Below are 18,650 nucleotides of genomic sequence, written 5' to 3'. Positions count from 1 at the left end.
TAAATTAACTCTTTTTTTAAGATTTTTTTTATTTATTTGACAGACAAATAAATAAAATGAGAGAGGGAAACATAAGCAGAAGGAGTGGGAGAGGGAGAAGCAGTTTTCCCACCAAACAGAGAGCCCAATGCAGGGCTCAATTCCAGGACCCTGGGATCATGACCTGAGCTAAAGGCAGATGCTAAACAACTGAGCCACCCAGGTGCCCCTAATTTAACTCTTAACAGACTTTTTAAAATTTTCTGGGTGAAATCATCTAGCCCAGAGCAATTGTAAAGATTTTTATTTCCCTAAACTTTAAGCTCATTCACTGATAATTCTTTTAATCAGATTTTATAGTTCTTGTTGAATCATCTTTTGGAAATTATGGTTTTACAGAAAAATATAAATTTCCATGAGATTTTCAAATGTATTGACATACAGTTGTATGTTCCATCTGTAAAATTTTTCCCAATATTTTTATTATATTTGATTTAGATTATTCTATTTGATTTAGTTCTATTTATTCCTTACATTGTTAAAATTATTTCAGAGAATAAATAAGAGTTCTATTCTTCCTATTTTTTCTTTCTAATTAATTTATTTCTGATGGAATATTATTATTTTCCTCCTTCTCAAGGGTTGTTAGTGGTGTTATTTTCAAACCTATTAATTTGAACACTGTGGTAGCTAAAAGACTGTGAACCATGGCTGTGGCACTTACAAGCCATGTGAATAAAGAAAACCTCTTACTTTCTTTATGACTTAGTTTTCTCCTCTGTAATGAGAGCACTTCATTGTAGCACTTCATTGTTGTGAAGACTAAATAATGTCAGATATTATTCAATTATTATTGAATTATTTTCTTGATTTTTGCTAATAAGTGTTGTAGGACTATGCATCCCACTCTGAGTGCAGCTTTGGCCATATAATGTTTTCATTTGCATTCTTTTCTAAGTGATCTGTGATTATAGTTTTGAAAGTTCAAAAATATAAGTTCTTTTTTTTTAAAGATTTTATTTATTTATTTGAGAGAGAGACAGTGAGAGAAAGCATGAGCAAGGAGAAGGTCAGAGGGAGAAGCAGACTCCCCATGGAGCTGGAAGCCCTATGCAGGACTCGATCCCGGAACTCCAGGATCAAGACCTGAGCTGAAGGCAGTCGTCCAACCAACTGAGCCACCCAGGCGCCCTGAAAGTTCATTTTTGAACCAATAGTTATTTAGCAAGATGTTGTTTATTTGTTTTCTTCTTAATTTCCAAGTGATTAGAACTCTCCATTTAATCTTTACATAATCATTTCACATTTTACTTATTGATAGAGGATGCCATCAGAGAAATACTGAACTCTTTTGTTGTTGCTATTCCAATCCAGCAAGGGGGAAGTACCTACCTTATAGGGTTGTTCTTGTGACTCTATGAATTCATATATGGAATGTATCCCCATGGCAATGGTGATTATACAACACTAAGCCAATGCCCAGTACAAACATGGCTAAGAGATAAACACTACATTCTTTCCCACCCAGCCTGCCCCTGTCCTCAGAATCCTAACCCAGGCCATTCTGACCCCTGAAGTTGACATTTGATGGGAGATGATTTTGCTACCCCTGGCTGAGCATCTAGAAACAACAACAAAATCTACAATTCACTCTGCACAATTAATCCATCCCATAATAATACAAGTTTATTTTTATAAAAATTCAGACTCACTCTAGACTACAAAGCTAGGAAAGTTCCTCACACCCAGTCTACTCTCTCTGCAAAGCCCTCCTCCTCCCACCCCACCTTGCCTCCTGGGAGATGCTTGGAAATGGCTCCATACTCTCCTATGTCCCTTACATACCTCAAAAATGTTACCAGGCACAAAAGTAATATCATTTTTAAAAAAAATTTTAAAAAGGGGAGCCTGGGTGGCTCAGTGAGTTTAAGCCTCTGCCTTCAGCTCAGGTCCTGATCTCAGGGTCCTGAGATCAAGCCCCACATCAGGCTCTCTGCTCAGCGGGGAGCCTGCTTCCTCTCTCTCTCTCCTCCTGCCTCTCTGCCTATTTGTAATCTGTCTCTATCAAGTAAATGAATAAAATCTTTTTTAAAAAAAATTTTTTTTAAAGACCCAGGAGCGCCTGGGTGGCTCAGTCATTTAATTATCTTACTCTTGATTTCAGCTCAGGTTATGATCTCTGGGTCATGAGATTGAGCCCTGCATCTGGCTCCATGCTCCGTGTGGACTATGCTTGAGACTCTCTCTCTGCCTCTCTCTCTGCCCCTCCCCCTGCTCATGCATGCTCACTCTCTCTAAATAAATAAATAAAATCTTCTAAAATAAAGATAGAAAGTAAAAAGAACCAGAATAATTCTAAAAATCCTGAACATTTACCACCTAAACTTCCAAAGAGTCCCAGGTGGAAGAAGATGTAGAGTAAACTGGGATTTCTGAGCATCTGGTCCAAAGCTTCTAGGTAGACATCACCTATTGTTTAAGGAGGTTATCAATTCACTAGAAGCGCTGTTTTCAAAATTCTACACTTGCTAAAAATCCTCATGTATCTACCTTGCATTTATACCATGAAATGTGGGTTGATTACTTTCTAAATATGCTCATAGGAAACTTTAAGGAGAAAACTATTCATAGCTCTCTTAAAGCCAAATTAACCAGCATTCCCAGCAATTCTTGTGAGTGTGGCCAAGCAATAAAGATATGGTGCCCAAGGCTTGAGCCCTGTTGGGACAGACTCAAGTAATGTTTATAATGAATAAAGAATCTGACTTCAACACAATAATGTCAGGAAGAATTTTAATAAACAAAACACACCTTTTAGTAACTCTTTCGCAGGACTTCTTTGATGGTGTCACTCTTTTTGTTGGGTTGGTTTTTGTTCTTTTGGGGAGAGTTTTTAGTTTTGGGGGGTTTTTGTTGTTTTTGTTGCTGGTATTTTGGGGAGGTTGTTATCATTGTTTTTTAGAGAGAGAGAGAATGCATTGGCCGGGGGTGGGGGCACAGGATAGAGGGAGAGGGAGACAGACAAAGAGCCAGAGGCAAGGCTCAATCTCATGACCCTGAGATCATGACCTGAACCAAAATCAAAAGTCAGAAGCTTAACCAACTGTACCACCCAGGTACCCGTGTCAACCTTGTTCTTAATTGTCTGTCCCAAAGGTGCTCCTTGTAAAGTTAAGTTCCCTATGAGCTTGTCCCCATCTCAGAGCCACAATGTTCAGACCAGAGCCCCACGCCATGTTCTTTCTCTTCACAGACCTCCTCCTGTCCCATCCCTCTTCCTGTCACATACCTCAGCATCACAATTCCTGAGGAGGGTGTCCCTGTTGGAGACCATGCCCCAAGCTGCTATGCCAATGGCAACGATATTCTCCTCTGAATTCCTGCTGATGGTGTTGTCTCTCACCACCTCCCCAATGTACTTCATCAGGCCATAATGGGTGCCTCCAGTGAGAATCCAGGCGCCTGTCAAAGACGGAGGAGAGCAAATGCTCAGCTGGCTCTGAGTAAGGTTCCCATCCTGTGCTCACAGACCCCTGAAGAAGTCCCCACCATGTGAGCACCAGGACAAGGCACTGCAAGCCACCCCTTGCAATGGGCTTTGTTGAGGACCCTATGAAGAGGAAGGAGAAGAGAATCTCTAGAGGCATTTCTAAGAGATGTTGGTTTTAAAAGGATCCAAATTCTGGGCCCCACTCTTGATCTAAATCATCAGATCCTCTGGGGGTGGGGCCAGGGAATCTATATCCTTACCCAGCCTTGCAGGTAAATCCTGTTATGGATAATAAATGCCAGGCTGGAGCTTGAGAGCAAGTCAAGGCAGGGCTGCCATGAAAAGCCAGCACTCTCCTCCCAGACTCCCATGACCCTGGTGCCTACCATGTAGCTTTACTTTATAATTACACAATTTTGCACACTGGTATTTTAAGGTTTACATTTGATGATCATCACAATGTCAAGGGTTTTGCACATTTTTTTTTCAGAAATGAAGTAAAGAAAATACTTATAAAATATTATTTAGCATAATAATAGAATCTAAAGTTGGAAGCCACCCAGATCTAATGTACTACCCAGGCAGGAATCCAGCCTGAGGATGGTCACTGGCAAGTCTTGATTAGCTCTTGATTAGCTCTTAGAGTCTCTAGGCGGCCCTCTCCCCCAGTTATTAGAAAGTCCCTTTGCTCACTATTTGTCTCCATTCTGTAATTTACTACTGTCTTCAACGATAAGGAACAAGGTAAGTCACCTCACACATAAATGCCCTTCTGATATTTTGAGGTAAATGCAGCGTGGTCCTTAGGGTGGTCCTCCCCGATTCCTGCAACCATTTCTAACAGGACATGAATGGCAGACCCTCGGCACCCAGTTTCTGTCCTCTAGACAATTTTAGCTGTCAATGTTCCCCTTTCATACCAGGTGTGGGAAAGTGAAGCCAACACAAAGGACACGAGACTGTTGAAATCCAGCACCAGCCCTTCCCTTCATCTGACTGGAAGTACTCAGGCCAGGGATTTTTGTCTGTTTTTTTGTTTTTTTTTCTGTTATATTCCCAGCACTTAAAACAATTCCTGACACACAGTAGGCATTTAAGAAGTATTCTGAATGAACAATGTGTGTTCAGGATTTAGTAGTAAGGAAGCCGACTTGGTCAGTTTCAAAACAAAGTAAACTCCTACTGCAACTCCCTCTGATGGGTCAGGAAAGGGAGAACTAATGGGAACATTCTTGACGTTTAAAGAAAACAGGGAATCATGGAACACTACATCAAAAACTAATGATGTACTGCATGGTGACTAACATAACACAATAAAAAAAAGTTTTTAATGAAAGGTACCTTTATAAAAGTGATGTCAACAACAAAATAATATACACAGGAATAAATCTAACAAAAGATGGGCAAGAAAAAAAAATAAAATAAAATAAGACATGTGTCCTATGTTCTGCCAGTTAACTAGTATTCTTAATAAGACATTTTTAAAATATTAGGCTTTGATAAACTGAATCTAATCGTGAGGAAACATCAAATCCAATGAAGGAGCCATCTGCTAAAACGATTTGCCTATATTCTTCAAAATGGCCTGAAAGACCAAGAAACTCTTCAGAGCAATCCAAGATGAAAAAAAGCTCTTTAGTTTGCTATAGAATGAAAAGCTAAGTCAATGGAGTCCACTGAGGAGGGGAAAAAGGAGGTGGTTTGTTTGTTTGCTTTTCAGTTTGGGGAGTTTGTGGGTGGTTTTGGTTTTGGGGGTGTTTTTTGTTTTGGAGTTTCTGTTTTGTACTTTATTGTTTGCTTAAAAGGACAATATTGAAATAATCCGCAAAAATAAAATATGGACTTTTTTTTAAGATAATAGCACTGGTTAGCTAACTTTCTCAGGTTTGAAAATTGTACTGGGTTATGTGAGAGAACATCCCTGTTCTTGAGAGGTTCATGCCGACATACTTAGAGCCAAGGGTCATGATGCCTGCAGTTTACTCTCAAATGAGTAAAAAATCCTAACATGTGGGGGTGCCTAGGTGGCTCAGTTGTTAAGCGTCTGCCTATGGCTCAGGTCATGATCCTAGGGTCCTAGGATGGGCTCCCTGCAGTGGGCTCCCTGCTCGGCAGGGAGCCTGCTTCTCCCTCTCCCACTCCCTCTGCTTGTGTTCCCTCTCTCACTGTGTCTCCCTCTGTCAAATAAATAATTAAAATAAAATCTTTAAAAAAATAAAAAATTTAAAATCCGAACATGTGCCTATTTTTTGGAAAGTAATAAGACAATTGTGGGAAGATATTAATAATTTGTGATTCTAAGTGAAGGGTATAAAGATGTGCCTTATATGATTCTTTCTTCTCTGTAGGTTTGAAATATTTCATAATAAAAAAATTAAGAAAGGCAACACTGTGGTGAATATTTCAGGTAACAAAGCTACAGTTACTCATCTTGATCTCAATCAAACTCTTACCTAGTGCTTACAACCTGTCAAGCACCATCGCTATTTCCAAAGGCACATCAGTGATCTCAAAATTAAAGAGCAAAGAAATGAAATTTGCCTTATGGTTTGCCAGAGTATTTTCTGCGTAAAATTTTATATGTAGAAGCCACACAATGAAAACTTTAGATGATTCAAGGAGACAAAAGAACCCACAAGGAAGCACCTTGACGCTGATTTAACCTTGTGACCCCTCACCATCACCTCCCACCCCAAACCCCTCACCACCACCTACCAGAGCTCCCTGTCTTGTCCATTCGAGGACCTTGCTTTCAATAGATCATGATTAATCGTGTACTTCTAGAGAGTCTATATTCTGTGCATGAACTGCATTTGGGGACTCAGTTCCGTCTCCCGAAGACAACGGGGCCCAGCATCGACAGAGGCGGCGCCGTGTCCCCACCCCCTCAGGGACCGCCCGCACCTTTGGACTGCGCGATGTAGATGAGGCGGCTGAAGATCTTGCGCATGCGCGGCTTCAGAGCGAAGTTCTTGGCACCACCAGTCACAGAAATGACAAGGTTGGGAGTTCTCAGGTGCCAGTGCTGGGTCAGCAGCTCATAGAGGGTCTCCGCGTCCGTGTCACAGGACAAGCGGATATACTGCGGGGAAGAGGGAAAGTGTCAGGGTGGGGCACCGGTCCTCCCAACCACCTGCTCCTGTGGGAAGAGCGAGGCGTATGGGCCAGCAGCTACCGCGGGTCCCCACGAGGACGTGGAAGGAAAACAGTAGGCTGGGGAGGGGTGGTGCCACCAGCGGGCCATCCAGGCCAGCTGGAGAACTCGAGAATTGATCCTAAAGACGGTGGAGAACCTGTGAAGTGTTTGAAGCAGAGTAGAAACAGGATGGGATGGGGAACCCTCCAGCGTCAGTGTTGACTGTACACCAAGAGACAAGACCGAGAGAGGGGAGTTATGGGCAGGCAAGAGATAATTGTGGCCCATTCTGGGGTATGGGGCCCTGGGAAGAGACACAGCAGTGTGCCACCTTCCAGGGCTGCAAACACAGGGCTTGGGGATGCGAGGAGTCCCAGGTTTCCAGCTGCCTAGGGCTGGTGATGCCATGGAGACCGGAGACTCCTGTGCATTTGAGGATACCACCATGCCGGCGGTGTCCTCAGGGAAAGCCTCTGGGCGGCAGCCAGTCAGGAGCTGAGTTTTCCAGCTGTACATATTCTAATCACCGCTTTTTGACTTGTGCTTTTTGGACTGACTACCCATATCTCCTGCCTCCATCCTGTGAACCCATTCAAGGTAACTTAAGGGAGTTCAGGTTGTGTGAATCAGCTAAAATAGATAACCTTTGCTTACCTTCCCTTTCTTCCCCAGAGTCTCAAACTGAATATCCCCGAAGGCATCTGTCGGAAATTCCTTGGTGTGTTTCTTGTAACTCCATTTCTCATTTGGGTTGATCTGGGTGCCTTCTATATGCTGGCTCTGGGCATAGCCACACTTGCACACATTGTCCCTGAGCAGGATGATATTGACAAGAAAGAACTGGTTTCATTAAGCCTACTTGAGTCATTCATCACATTTTTAGAATAAACTACATGTTATTAGCTTAAATAAACACAGAGATCTGGCCATCAAATCCTATTTTCAGACTACAGTCATCATCTCAGTGGATTGTTTAAAAGCTATCTTGCTGTTTTATCCCTGTTGTCTATTGTGCATGCACCAAAAAGCTGGCTCTGTATTGAGAGTTGAGGTACAGAAGTGCCTTCATGGAGTCTGTCTCTGCATACATAGCCTTGAGGTTATTATGGGATTAAGCCTTTGAAATCTGGAGACTCTTTATGTAGCTACCCGTGTGGTTTATAACATGCAGGAGCCCTGAGTGCCAGCCCTGCCAGGGTGCGTCTGGCCAGTAATACTTGCCTGAGGTGAGGTGAGTCCTCCTTCTCAGGGCTGGTACTCACTAGAGACAGTGGGTCCCCTGGCAGGGACCCAAAGCAATTCAGAAATTAAGGAGACCATCCTGTCTGTACTAGATGTCAGCTGCTTGGGAGACTTTCTATCATTGGGCTAGACAAGAACAAACTGCAATAAATAAACACTATTTCTCCCCATGTAGAGTGCCACAGAACTAAAATATATGTGTTTGTTCAGGGACACGTGTGCATTTACAAAATCGGAGGAGGATGAAAAGATAGGCAGTTAAGAGGGAAAGGATTGAAAATCTGTTCTGAGGCAGGCCTGGGCTGAACCCACCACACCCAGCAATTAACTGGATGGGACCCCTGCTCTCCAGTTTGGGGGACCTCTCGGGAACAGTTGGTATAACACCTATTATGTATGTTATATATAACATATATATATATGTTCTAACACCAGTTTAGTACAGAAGAAGCCAACCCCTCCTTTTCTCCAGCACAGCCCCAGTCCTCCCAGGGTTACTGAGAGGGTTGGAAACAATAGCACACCCTCCAGCAAGTGATTTTGGGTTGTGCTGTTGCCATACACACAGATCAAGGAATAGCAGAGGCAGTGGCAACAGAAAAGAAGAAAAATGCAGTTTAAACAAAATCTAAAAATCCATGTCATGGCTACTTGGCTCCTCTTTCCAGAGCTGTGTTGCATCCTGATCACCATGTCTCCAAAGAGAGGAAGAGGAACCACAACAAAATTGTCAGTGTGGCCAGGTTGCCTGGGTTGTTCAGTGGGTTAAGCCTCTGCCTTTGGCTCAGGTCATGACCTCAGGGTCCTGGGATTTAGCCCTGCATTGGGGGGGGGGGGGTCTCTGCTCGGCAGGGAGCCTGCTTCTCCCCCTCTCTTTGCCTGCCTCCCTACCTACTTGTGATCTCTCTGTCAAGTAAATAAATAAAATCTTTAATATAAAAAAAAAAAAAAAAGTCAGTGTGGCCAAAGCAGCTCTCCCTTTTCCCAGTTTCTTTCTGCCTGCCCCACCCACTTGGCTCCCCCTATTGTCTCTCCCATTAGTCTTTGGACAAGAGTCAGAAGGTGCAAAGAATTCAAGGGAGCCATGGCCTGTGGGGAAGCAGAACAGCATGCATGACCAAAGGTCCTCATCTGCCCAGAACAATCCCAGTTTATATCTGCTGCTCAAGGCCTAGTAGGGTCAGAGCCTCATCATGCTTGTCAGTGGTCCAAGTCTCAAAATAAAGTATGTAGTCACCCTAAAAAGATGCTCCCTCTGGCAGACATAGGCCTGTGACACTAACACACCTGTGCAGTGCACAGCCTAGGCAACTATATGTGGCGACTCTGAAGCAAAGATTCCCTGTGCAGGCTAGGTCAAATAAACGTAAACAAGCTGAGAAATTCTGTTAGGGTTTGCTTCTAACTAGACTCTGTTTATCTTCTATTCTCTGTTCTTAGCATAAGGGCATTTGGCTAATATCTTCCAAATGATGAAGGCATAAATGAGTGAATGAATACATTGATTAGTCATCATGTAAATAGTTAGAATACTCATCATTCCTCAGTGATTTTTGTAAAGTTTTTTTTTGTTTGTTTGTTGTGCCTTCTGGAAGGTGGACTTAAGCATATATAGCTGTCATGGGAAGGGCTATATTCTCAAGGTCTTCTTCACTGATGAGCTTATTTGACAGATGGAAAATATAGAATTAATTCTAAAAGCACTCTATGGCAGTAGATCACATTTTCATTTTACCAAATGATAATAGTGGTATGACAGGTTCTAAAAATACAATGGAGAAAAAAATAGTTTGAGGAGGAGGTTTTATGATTGCTCCAGAAGGAGGCAGATTCTATTGGTAACCAAGATTCTACTACCTGGAAGCAATTGGCCTCAACTGTGTTATGTGAAATGAGTTACTCTGCTAACAGAGATCTTTTTGAAGTGCTGGAAGCCCAGGGTAACCAGCGAAGACCTTATACGGTGAGGAACAAGTACACCATGGCAGGAATCCTCGTAAGCAGGTCACCCTCCTAAGGGTGAGGTTGTGAATGATACATTAGTGTGGGTTCCTGCTGGAGAGTACATGTGTAACATGGACCACAGTGAGCCTGTTGCTGCTCTACAATCCCATCTATACCGCTGGATTGAGACAAGGTTTTTCCTGGGTTCTGGGTGGCATTACTATTTCTTATAGTAAGTCAGCCCTTGTAGATTAAGCTAGCTTGAGTTCCTTGTAACTCAAAGTCTTAATTACTATAGAGTATGGAAATTATCTGTGTTCAAAATATATGTCAGACTTCTAGTATTTTCCAGGGTTATAAAAACGGAGGTAAAGCCTGGATCCAAAATCCCGCCTTCAGCAGTCATCTCGCCCCTTTTCTGGCACAGGTTTGGGGGCATCATGCAGTTTAGCCAAGAAAAGAAAGACAACCAGAATTGATTTCAACTTCCTCAGTCCTTTCTTTTACTCAGTCCCTTACTTGGGGTACTTACTCAGCTCTATTACAGAGCCAAGGTTGCTCCCCAGTAGTCTCAGAGTCCTCCCCACTAGGGCCCAAGTTGGCTTCCTCTTCTCTCTCTTTAGCTTTTACCATCTTGCTACCCACAAGGGTCTGTCCACACCCACAAAAGTTCATTGCAGGATGGGGAAGAGAAGTCTCTGCCTCACCTGTTCTCACTAAAGACTTTTAAGGCAGCCTTTAGTCTCATGTAGCAATGTAATTTTATGTTTAAAGTAGTTAAAATTAAAATTACATAAATTCAAGTCCTTGATTGTACTAGCCACATTTCACATGCTCAAAAGCCCCCTGTGGCTAGTGACTATCATATTGAACAGTGCAGATATAGGATATTTCCATCATGGCTGAAAGTTCCATTGCATAGAGCAGCTATAAAGAAAGTAGAGTCCTCTCTATTTCTATCTAGAGTGCAGCATGGCCAAGGCAGAGAGAAGAGAAGAGAGCAAACCCAGACCAGGGGCTTACAGCCTCAGAAGTGCCGGGACGCAGCCCCTGAGCCAGACAGCAATGTTTCAGAGGCCTTCACCAGATGGGGCAGTGGTTGGGCATCACCCTCCAGTAACTACTCAAGAAATAGACATCCACAAGGGGTAGAGCTGAGAAACTTGAGCAGTCTGCACATAGCACATATGAGCAACCACAGGGATTCTCTGGGGAGACTCAGACAACCTATGTCAGCTTGTGCGGCAAGCAAGCAAGTTGGGGGTATCAATATTAATAGTCACTTCATTTGATGTCCTTGTCCAATAGGAAATTTGGATGACACAGAGTATTCCTATCACCTATGGAGAGATAATAGCAATAAATACGGGGAAGTTCAAAGAGTACAGAGTCTTGGCCCTGGTCTACAACCTTGTGCCCTTCTAAAAGGGAACCAGAAGACCCTGAGGCATTCCTGTCTTCTGCTTGTGTTGTTCAAGATGGGGGTTGTTCACCACATCTCCCTTTGTTTTGGGCCAGACTCAGGCTGTAACCAAGCCCTCTAAGGTGGACAGCTATAGGTTTCCCTACCTTGCATCCATTTCCTGTTTGGCTAGCAGGAACACCCTGATTTTCCTTTGAGGCATCCTTCCTTTCCACATGGGTTCCATGTGGACATAATACCCACGTCTGGCCAATCAGCATATCTTATTCCCTACTCCAGGGACAAGTTTAAATGTAGGCACATAGCCCAACTAAGGCCAAGGAGAACCATGAACATCCGTCCAGAATTTTTGGAGGATTTGCTAAGAATGAGGCCCTCTTCCCCCCGCCACTGGTAACATGTCAGATATAGTAGCCACTTTGCCACCAATTATGAAGAGCCTGCCCACCCAGAGGACAGCAGAAACAACAAGTGGGAAGAGACAGAGTCTCTATGCCACTGCCCTGGCTCTGGTTATGCTTTTCAGCCAAAAGTTCCCATTACTAACCCTTTCACTTAAACCAATTAGACTGATTTCTGCACCTAAGAAATTGCTGATGAATACAATATGCCTGAGGCAGTCCCATTCTTAGAAAGTATAGGGTCAGGAGACAAAAAGAGCACACAAGCTGGGAATCCAAAAACCTGAGTCCAGTCCCTCATCCATCTCCCACTGGCAGTGTGACCAGTAAAATACTGAACTGTTGGGGCTCACATGCCTTGACTGTCAATGATAAGAACAGCTACCTTGGGGCACCTGGGTGGCTCGATTGGTTAAGTGTCTACCTTTGACCCAGATCATGATCTCAGGGTCCTGGGATCAAGCCCCACATCAGGCTCCCTCTTCAGTAGGGAGTCTGCTTCTCCCTCTCCTTCTGCCCCTCCCCCAACTAATGTGCTCACTCTCTCTCGCTCTGGCTCTCTCTCTCTCTCACTTTCTCTCTCTCAAATAAATAAATAAATAAACTTTCTTTTTTTTTTTTAAAGAGCAGCTACCTTCAAAGGGGGCTGGTTGTAGAATTAACAATTAAGTATATAAGTCCCCATGACATAGTAGATGTTCAATAAATATTTCTTGAGTGAATGAATGAATAAACTGTATTTTCTACCAGTCAACCAATAGATTAACAGCAAAGTCTTTCATTGAAACCATTGAGGGAATAAATAGTTGACTCATGAAGTTTATACTCTATCAAAAGGAGTCATGATGAGTAAGTTTACACCAGTGACAAAACAGAGATTCTTAGCTTTTCTGATGTTCATGTTCTAATTCACACAAAGCAAGAAAACACATTTATTAAGACCTTTTTGTGCTCTGAGGCACTATGGTAGGTATTTTGGTGTTACTTCATTGAATCCTTACCACAACCCGTTAGGTATACTTTGCTAGCATTTTAGCATCAGAGAATTCTGTTCAGAAAAAAAGCATAACTGGTTCAAGATCATGCAATGAGCTGGCAGCCAAGCCAAGGTGGGACCCAGGGCTGGTTCGAACACACCTCCTCTTGCTTGTTCTTACATCCTTCCTCTGTTGGCTGCCTCTGCTCAGCAGAAGGTCGGTGATGTAATTATAAACTACAGCAGCAACTATCTAACCAATGAATAGCTAGATTCTTTCTTCTCTCAGCCCCAGGCAACAGAGGAAAGGCAAAGGGACAGGATGAGAGGGAGGTAACACTAAAATTATCTCTTTGGGTCCAGGCACATCTTCGACGGGAAAGATCAGCAGTTGGGCCAATAACTCAGTCACTCATTAGCTAACATTCATCAAGTACCGCCTGCATTTACAGCTGCAGGGGGATGCTCCCCATGGCTTTTGAAACCCCATGTTGATGCTCCAAAACACTTGAGACTCAGAGTGGATGAACACCCGATTGGATGGGAAGGCCAAAGGTCAACAGCCTAAAGAGAAGCCAGATTGCCACACATGTTCCTGCTTGGGGCCATCTGCCAACCACTAGAGCACAACAACCTTCATTGCTGTGGCTACTCTGGTGGGCTCCCAGGCTCATGGAAACACCAAAGGGGGCAACAGCCTCTCTTGGAGACTCTACCAAATATTACCAAAGTTAAAAATACAAAACGAAATGATACTGCTCTAGGGACTCGCCCTAGGGACCAAGTTCAAGCTACTTGCCAAATTCTTCCTGCTCACAAACCATTTCTGGGAATTGCAAGATGAAAACAACTTTAATAATGAACTACTGAACATTCGTTCGTCTGTTGAAATGGTTGTTAATAATTTATTTTCCAACATGGAAGCAAAAACGGAGGGAAAATTGTTGCTTACGTGGCCTTGGAATCTTTGGTAAAGAAGACACATTCCCGTTTCTTAAAATTTGCTTGAATAAAATTCACCAAGTCCTTTGGAGAAAGAACATTGGACAGCATATCACTAATTTATTCTCACACACTGCTGTCATTAATGAATACTAAATATGATCTACACCTACTTCAAAGGTTTCAAGAATTTACCACATATTCATAGCACCCAGCATCCGCTCATGCTTTTAGAGTACCACACAGTTTTTTTAAAAGAGGCATACATTTAAATTTTTATAACTAAATGCAAATTTTTATACAAGTTAACTTGGCGTTATCTTGTAATAAATGTCATGATACACATACAAATCATGTTTTTCCGTCCCTAGGATTACCAAGGGAATGTAAGCGTTTGTTGAGAGTGTAGCATAAATAATGTATCAAAGCAGATTCTCTTTCCTCTTACACTTGCTTTTCAAAAGAAGACATATTCCAAAGACTCCTTCAAGAGTTGTGTTTACTCCCCCATGGAGAAGGTCATAAGGCATATCCAGGACCTCATTCTGATAAACAACCACAAGTTTCTATACATCAAAGTCTTCCCTTCAGATGCAAAAGTAAACTATATGGAAAGAAATGAAGAATACATTGAAAAAATATATATTCCTCAAGCGGGAGACTATAATTGCAAATGCATTGAAAAAACTACACTCCTCAAGTGTAGTTTTATACTCCTCAAGATTAATACACATTAATCATCACAGGATTGATAGACTATCTCAACCACTTGAAATCACCAACAATAAGACAGACAACTGAAGGGGAAAAGGACAAAAAGCATGAGCATGCATCGAATAAAAGAGGACATAAAATTAACCCATAAATATGTGAAGAGAGGCTCAGCCTCCCTATTAATGAAGCAAGTGTGAAGGAAAACCACAGCGACTTCCCATGGCACACCCACCAGGTGGAGAAAATCAAAAAGGCAGCTGACGCCAGATATGACACCATGGGGCCTCGTGCTCCCTATGGGTGGGTAAGTAAACTGGTACAAATACTCCGGAAAATTATTTACCATGTCCAGCAAAGTTATCCCCCTACAAATCATGCCCTGGGGAGAGAGAGGTAGGTTTGTCCTGTGAACAGCCAACAAGCTCAGAATGCCTGGCCATGGGTTGTCAGCCCTACCGGGATTCTTGCCCTGGGGAAGTAGGGCTGGCTGTCCAAACCCCCTTCCCTCAGGGCGCTGACTTTTCCAACAACTTCATAGAGGTTTGGCCCCCTAAGTCAAGCCGCTGGCACCAAAGCCAGCCTTGACCCCCACATCCTTGGCAGCAAGGCTGCCACCGGCCCTGCCCCAGAAAAACAGGCGGCAGGCAGTCTCTAAGAATGAAGTCCACAGTGCATGAGGCAATCTGCCCCCTGGTGCCCACCACCCTACATTCTGAGACATCAGAGAAGCAGGGACCGCATGCCTCCTCTTCCTGACCCTTCAAACTAAAGTTATCCCATAGATCCTGCGTCTTAAACCCAGACCCCATGAGGGTGAGGTGTCTACCTTCACCCACCCGACTTCACCCTCAGAACATTTCCCAGCGAACCCCACCTCACACCCCCCAAAACGTTCACATGGCATTGCTCCTAACAGCAAAGCCCTAAAACCCAGACATTCCCCTCAGGCTGGACAGACATGCACAGGACAGAGCACTGAACAGGAATGAAACAGGCCAGCAGTTGCTTCATCTCTCCACACGGACAAATTTCAAAAACGTAATGATCACCACCAACAAAAAAACTCCCCAAAGAATACGTGTAGACATCCATGTATACCAAAACCAGATAAAACTAAGCAATAGGGGGACACCTGGGGGGGGTCTGTCAGTGAAGCCTCGGCCTTCGGCTCAGGTCATGATCCCAGGGTCCTGGGATGGAGCCCCACATCGGGCTCTCTGCTCAGCAGGGAGCCTGCTTCTCCCTCTCCTTCTGCTCCTCCCCCCTGCTCATTCTTTCTCTCTCTCTCTCTCAAATAAATATATAAAATCTTTAAAAAACAAATGATATATTGTTTAGGGATATATATTTATATATATATTCAAATAATAAACTTATAAACACAGTAACACAGAATGCAGGCTCTCAGTGACCTCTGGCAGGAGAGAGAGGATGGCACGGCGGGGGGGAGGGGGGGGCACGTGGGGCCTTCCAAAGTCTTGCTGCTGATAGAGAGGCTGAGCCATTCTTCACACATTTATGGTTATTTTTGTGTCCTCTTTTTTTTTTTTTTTAAGATTTTATTTATTTATTTGACAGACAGAGATCACAAGTAGGCAGAGAGGCAGGCTGAGAGAGAGGAAGGGAAGCAGGCTCCCTGCCGAGCAGAAAGCCCGATGCGGGACTCGATCCCAGGACCCTGAGATCATGACCTGAGCTGAAGGCAGCGGTTTAACACACTGAGATACCCAGGCTCCCCTTTTGTGTCCTCTTTTATTCAATGCATGCTCATGCCTTTTGTCATTTTCCCATTCGGTTGTCTGTCCTATCCTGTCCTTAAGCTGGTGGTAGGTGCAAAAGTATTTTTATTACTCCTCCTTAAGCTGGAAATTGACACTTGAACATTCTCTTCCACAGACAATAAAAAAGTGGAAAACAACCACAATTCCTATACTCATCTGAAGGCAAAAATCTCAAAGCCTGTGATGCCTTTTCTCCCTGATAATATTTTCTAACATCTTAACTAATTTTAAGTCTACTTAATAACTAAATGAACAGGACTCTACAGCTGTATAGTCCTGCGGAGTCAATGATCACAGACGAGCGGTGGTGCAAACACTGCTTTGTAGCTAAAAATTCCCTCTGAAAATGCACTTTGCAGAGTTGTGTGTTCACAGGGGGTTGGGGGAGGCGGGTGGCTGCAAACAGGACCCCTTGGAAATGAGGTATCCTTGGGTGGTCTCAGTTCTAGCCGGGGGAGCCGCCAGCACCTCTGAGGATGTGAGCAGGAAATCCATCCAGAAATCCTCTGGGAGCCATGGAGAATGGCAAGGGAAAGTCAGCCCTTGTCCATCTCCCAGAGGCATCACAGCCCAAGTCCAAGAGCAAAATGGGGAAAAGGCCTTTCCTGTCTTCAGGGAGGCCTCTTGCTTGAGGCTGGAGGAGAGGCCCCACTGTCTTTGCCCTTCATTTGTTTCCTGCAGGGCCAGGGCTAAGGTGAGACCAGGTGTAAAATCCAAGGAGGCATTCTGTGTTGGGGGTGGGCTCATGCTGGAGCAGCACCTGAGAACCAGTGCTGCCTGCATACGCAGTATGCGGGGGCCGCTTGCCCCTCGTTTGTTGTGTTAGAGCTCACCAACAGATCACAAACCCAGCCCCCTGTAACCACCAGTCAGACCTAGACACTGACATGCCCAGCACCCCTCCCAAACCCTCCTCCCTCCTCACCCCACAGGGAGCTACTGTTCTGACTTCCAACACCACAGACGAGGGGGGCCTTGATATCAGACTAGAATGCTGTCTTTATATCCTAACAAGCGAGCATATTGGATCTGCCCGCAGGATGGGCACGAAGCCAGTGGGACGTGCCTGAGCAACAACATAGCAGACAGGAATGGGGAGATGCTCCCCTACCAGGCAGCCTCAAAACTCTCCCACCCCACAGAGTCTGGTCACAGGAAGAAGAGGGCCCCTGCTGGCCCCCAGGAAGCATCGCTGGCGGTTCCCCTCATCTGCAGGGCAGCGTAGTTGCTGTCTTGGAACAGGACACACAGGTGCCCAGGAGAACAATTAGAAGCTGTTGCAAGAACAAATGAGGACCCAAACTGAGACCCAGCCACAGAGCTGAAGAGAAGGACTTAGATTCGAGAATCATTTGCGGTGAACCAGCCGAACCCGAAGCAAGAACACCAAGCACTAAGCATTAACCAGTGTGAAAGAACACCAAGCACTAAGCATTAACCAGTGTGAACAGCTCAGTATTGTAAACTGCCTGAATGCCTGTTAATAAACACATCATGTAACAATGTCTTAAGGCTACAACGTTTAAAATAAGGATACTGGAAAAACAACACAGAAGAGAATATGCTTCCTTATGTGACCAAAACAAGCCACAGAACAAAACACTACACTTTGAGGTACGATCTTTTTAAAGAAACAGTGCGCATCCCCAAATAACATCACAGGCAGAGCACTGCCTTCCGACATGACGGCACCGCTGCTGGGGACTCACGCTTTCGCTGTAGGACACGTCGGTGCTCCGAGACATGCTGGAGTACAGCGTCCGGGTGCTGTCCAGCGTGCCATTCCTTCTGTTCCTCATGCTGAGCCTGGCCCCCTCGAAGGACATCTTGTCTGTGGAGAATGGGGCGGGACAGGGGGTTAGTTTGAGTTGCAAACAGTAAAAGGGCTCCACAGACAGCCTTGTCTCAATGCTCTCTGTCTCTACCACCTCCTGCTCCACCCCAGGACGCCCACCAGTAACAGCACCCCTGCCCTGCTCTTGTGGCCTCATCCTCCCCGCATCCTCCAGGACCTGCTAAAGTTCTGGTCCTTACAGCACAGGTCTGCCCACACCCCCCACACCCTGCCCAGATGCCCCTCTCTGGGGCAGGGTCCACACTGTAGACCACCACACTTGGGAGTTTCACAATAGCTACTTCCAACTTAAGGGGTTTGGAGTCAAGGGAACATAAAGAGCAAACCCTAACAACGACTTGTGACATCTAGAGGAAGGGGCCGGACTCTGAGAAGGATCCTGGCCCTGATCCATCCCATGGTGGCAGGGGCTGAGGGCCTGGGTGTCCAGGTCACCCTGAGACTGGGAGCTGACCCTTGGACCCCAAGGACACCTCGCCATTCCCTCTCAGGCCTGGCAGCAGGCCATTAGCCCAGGACACACAGAAGCCTCAGCCATGACAGGGTGGCTTCCCAGGCCGCCCCTGCTCTCCTGATGCCCAGACCCTCCCATCTCAACCTGCAAGGGTGCCCTCTGACCCTCAGCCTGGGCTGCAGACAAAAAGCACCAATGGCTACTCCGTCCATGTGCCTGTGTCATCTGGCAGACATACTAGACATGACGTTTCTAGGATGAAAGCATTATCCTTCCCAGTCTCCCTGAGTCTCCTCTTCCAGTACCAAGCTTC

General features: G+C 44.7%; 1 protein-coding gene across 1 annotated transcript in view; it reads right to left on the bottom strand.

Moving 5' to 3' along the window:
* Positions 1-17,854, bottom strand: part of TRPM8 (transient receptor potential cation channel subfamily M member 8) — a 78,675-nt gene extending 60,821 nt beyond the window's left edge. The window contains exons 1-5 of the mRNA XM_032355506.1: positions 17,738-17,854; positions 13,544-13,617; positions 7,260-7,416; positions 6,374-6,551; positions 3,269-3,441 (exon numbers count right to left, since the gene is read on the bottom strand). Of these exons, the coding sequence (XP_032211397.1) occupies positions 3,269-3,441; positions 6,374-6,551; positions 7,260-7,416; positions 13,544-13,617; positions 17,738-17,854 (699 nt within the window). The remainder of the gene's footprint in view (positions 1-3,268; positions 3,442-6,373; positions 6,552-7,259; positions 7,417-13,543; positions 13,618-17,737) is intronic.
* Positions 17,855-18,650: the final 796 nt, after the last annotated feature.

Source organism: Mustela erminea, chromosome 8, assembly GCF_009829155.1.
Source record: "Mustela erminea isolate mMusErm1 chromosome 8, mMusErm1.Pri, whole genome shotgun sequence".
NCBI classification, from domain to species: Eukaryota; Metazoa; Chordata; class Mammalia; order Carnivora; family Mustelidae; genus Mustela; species Mustela erminea.
Note: the sequence above shows the minus strand (reverse complement) of the source record. Positions and strands in the feature narration are given on the sequence as shown.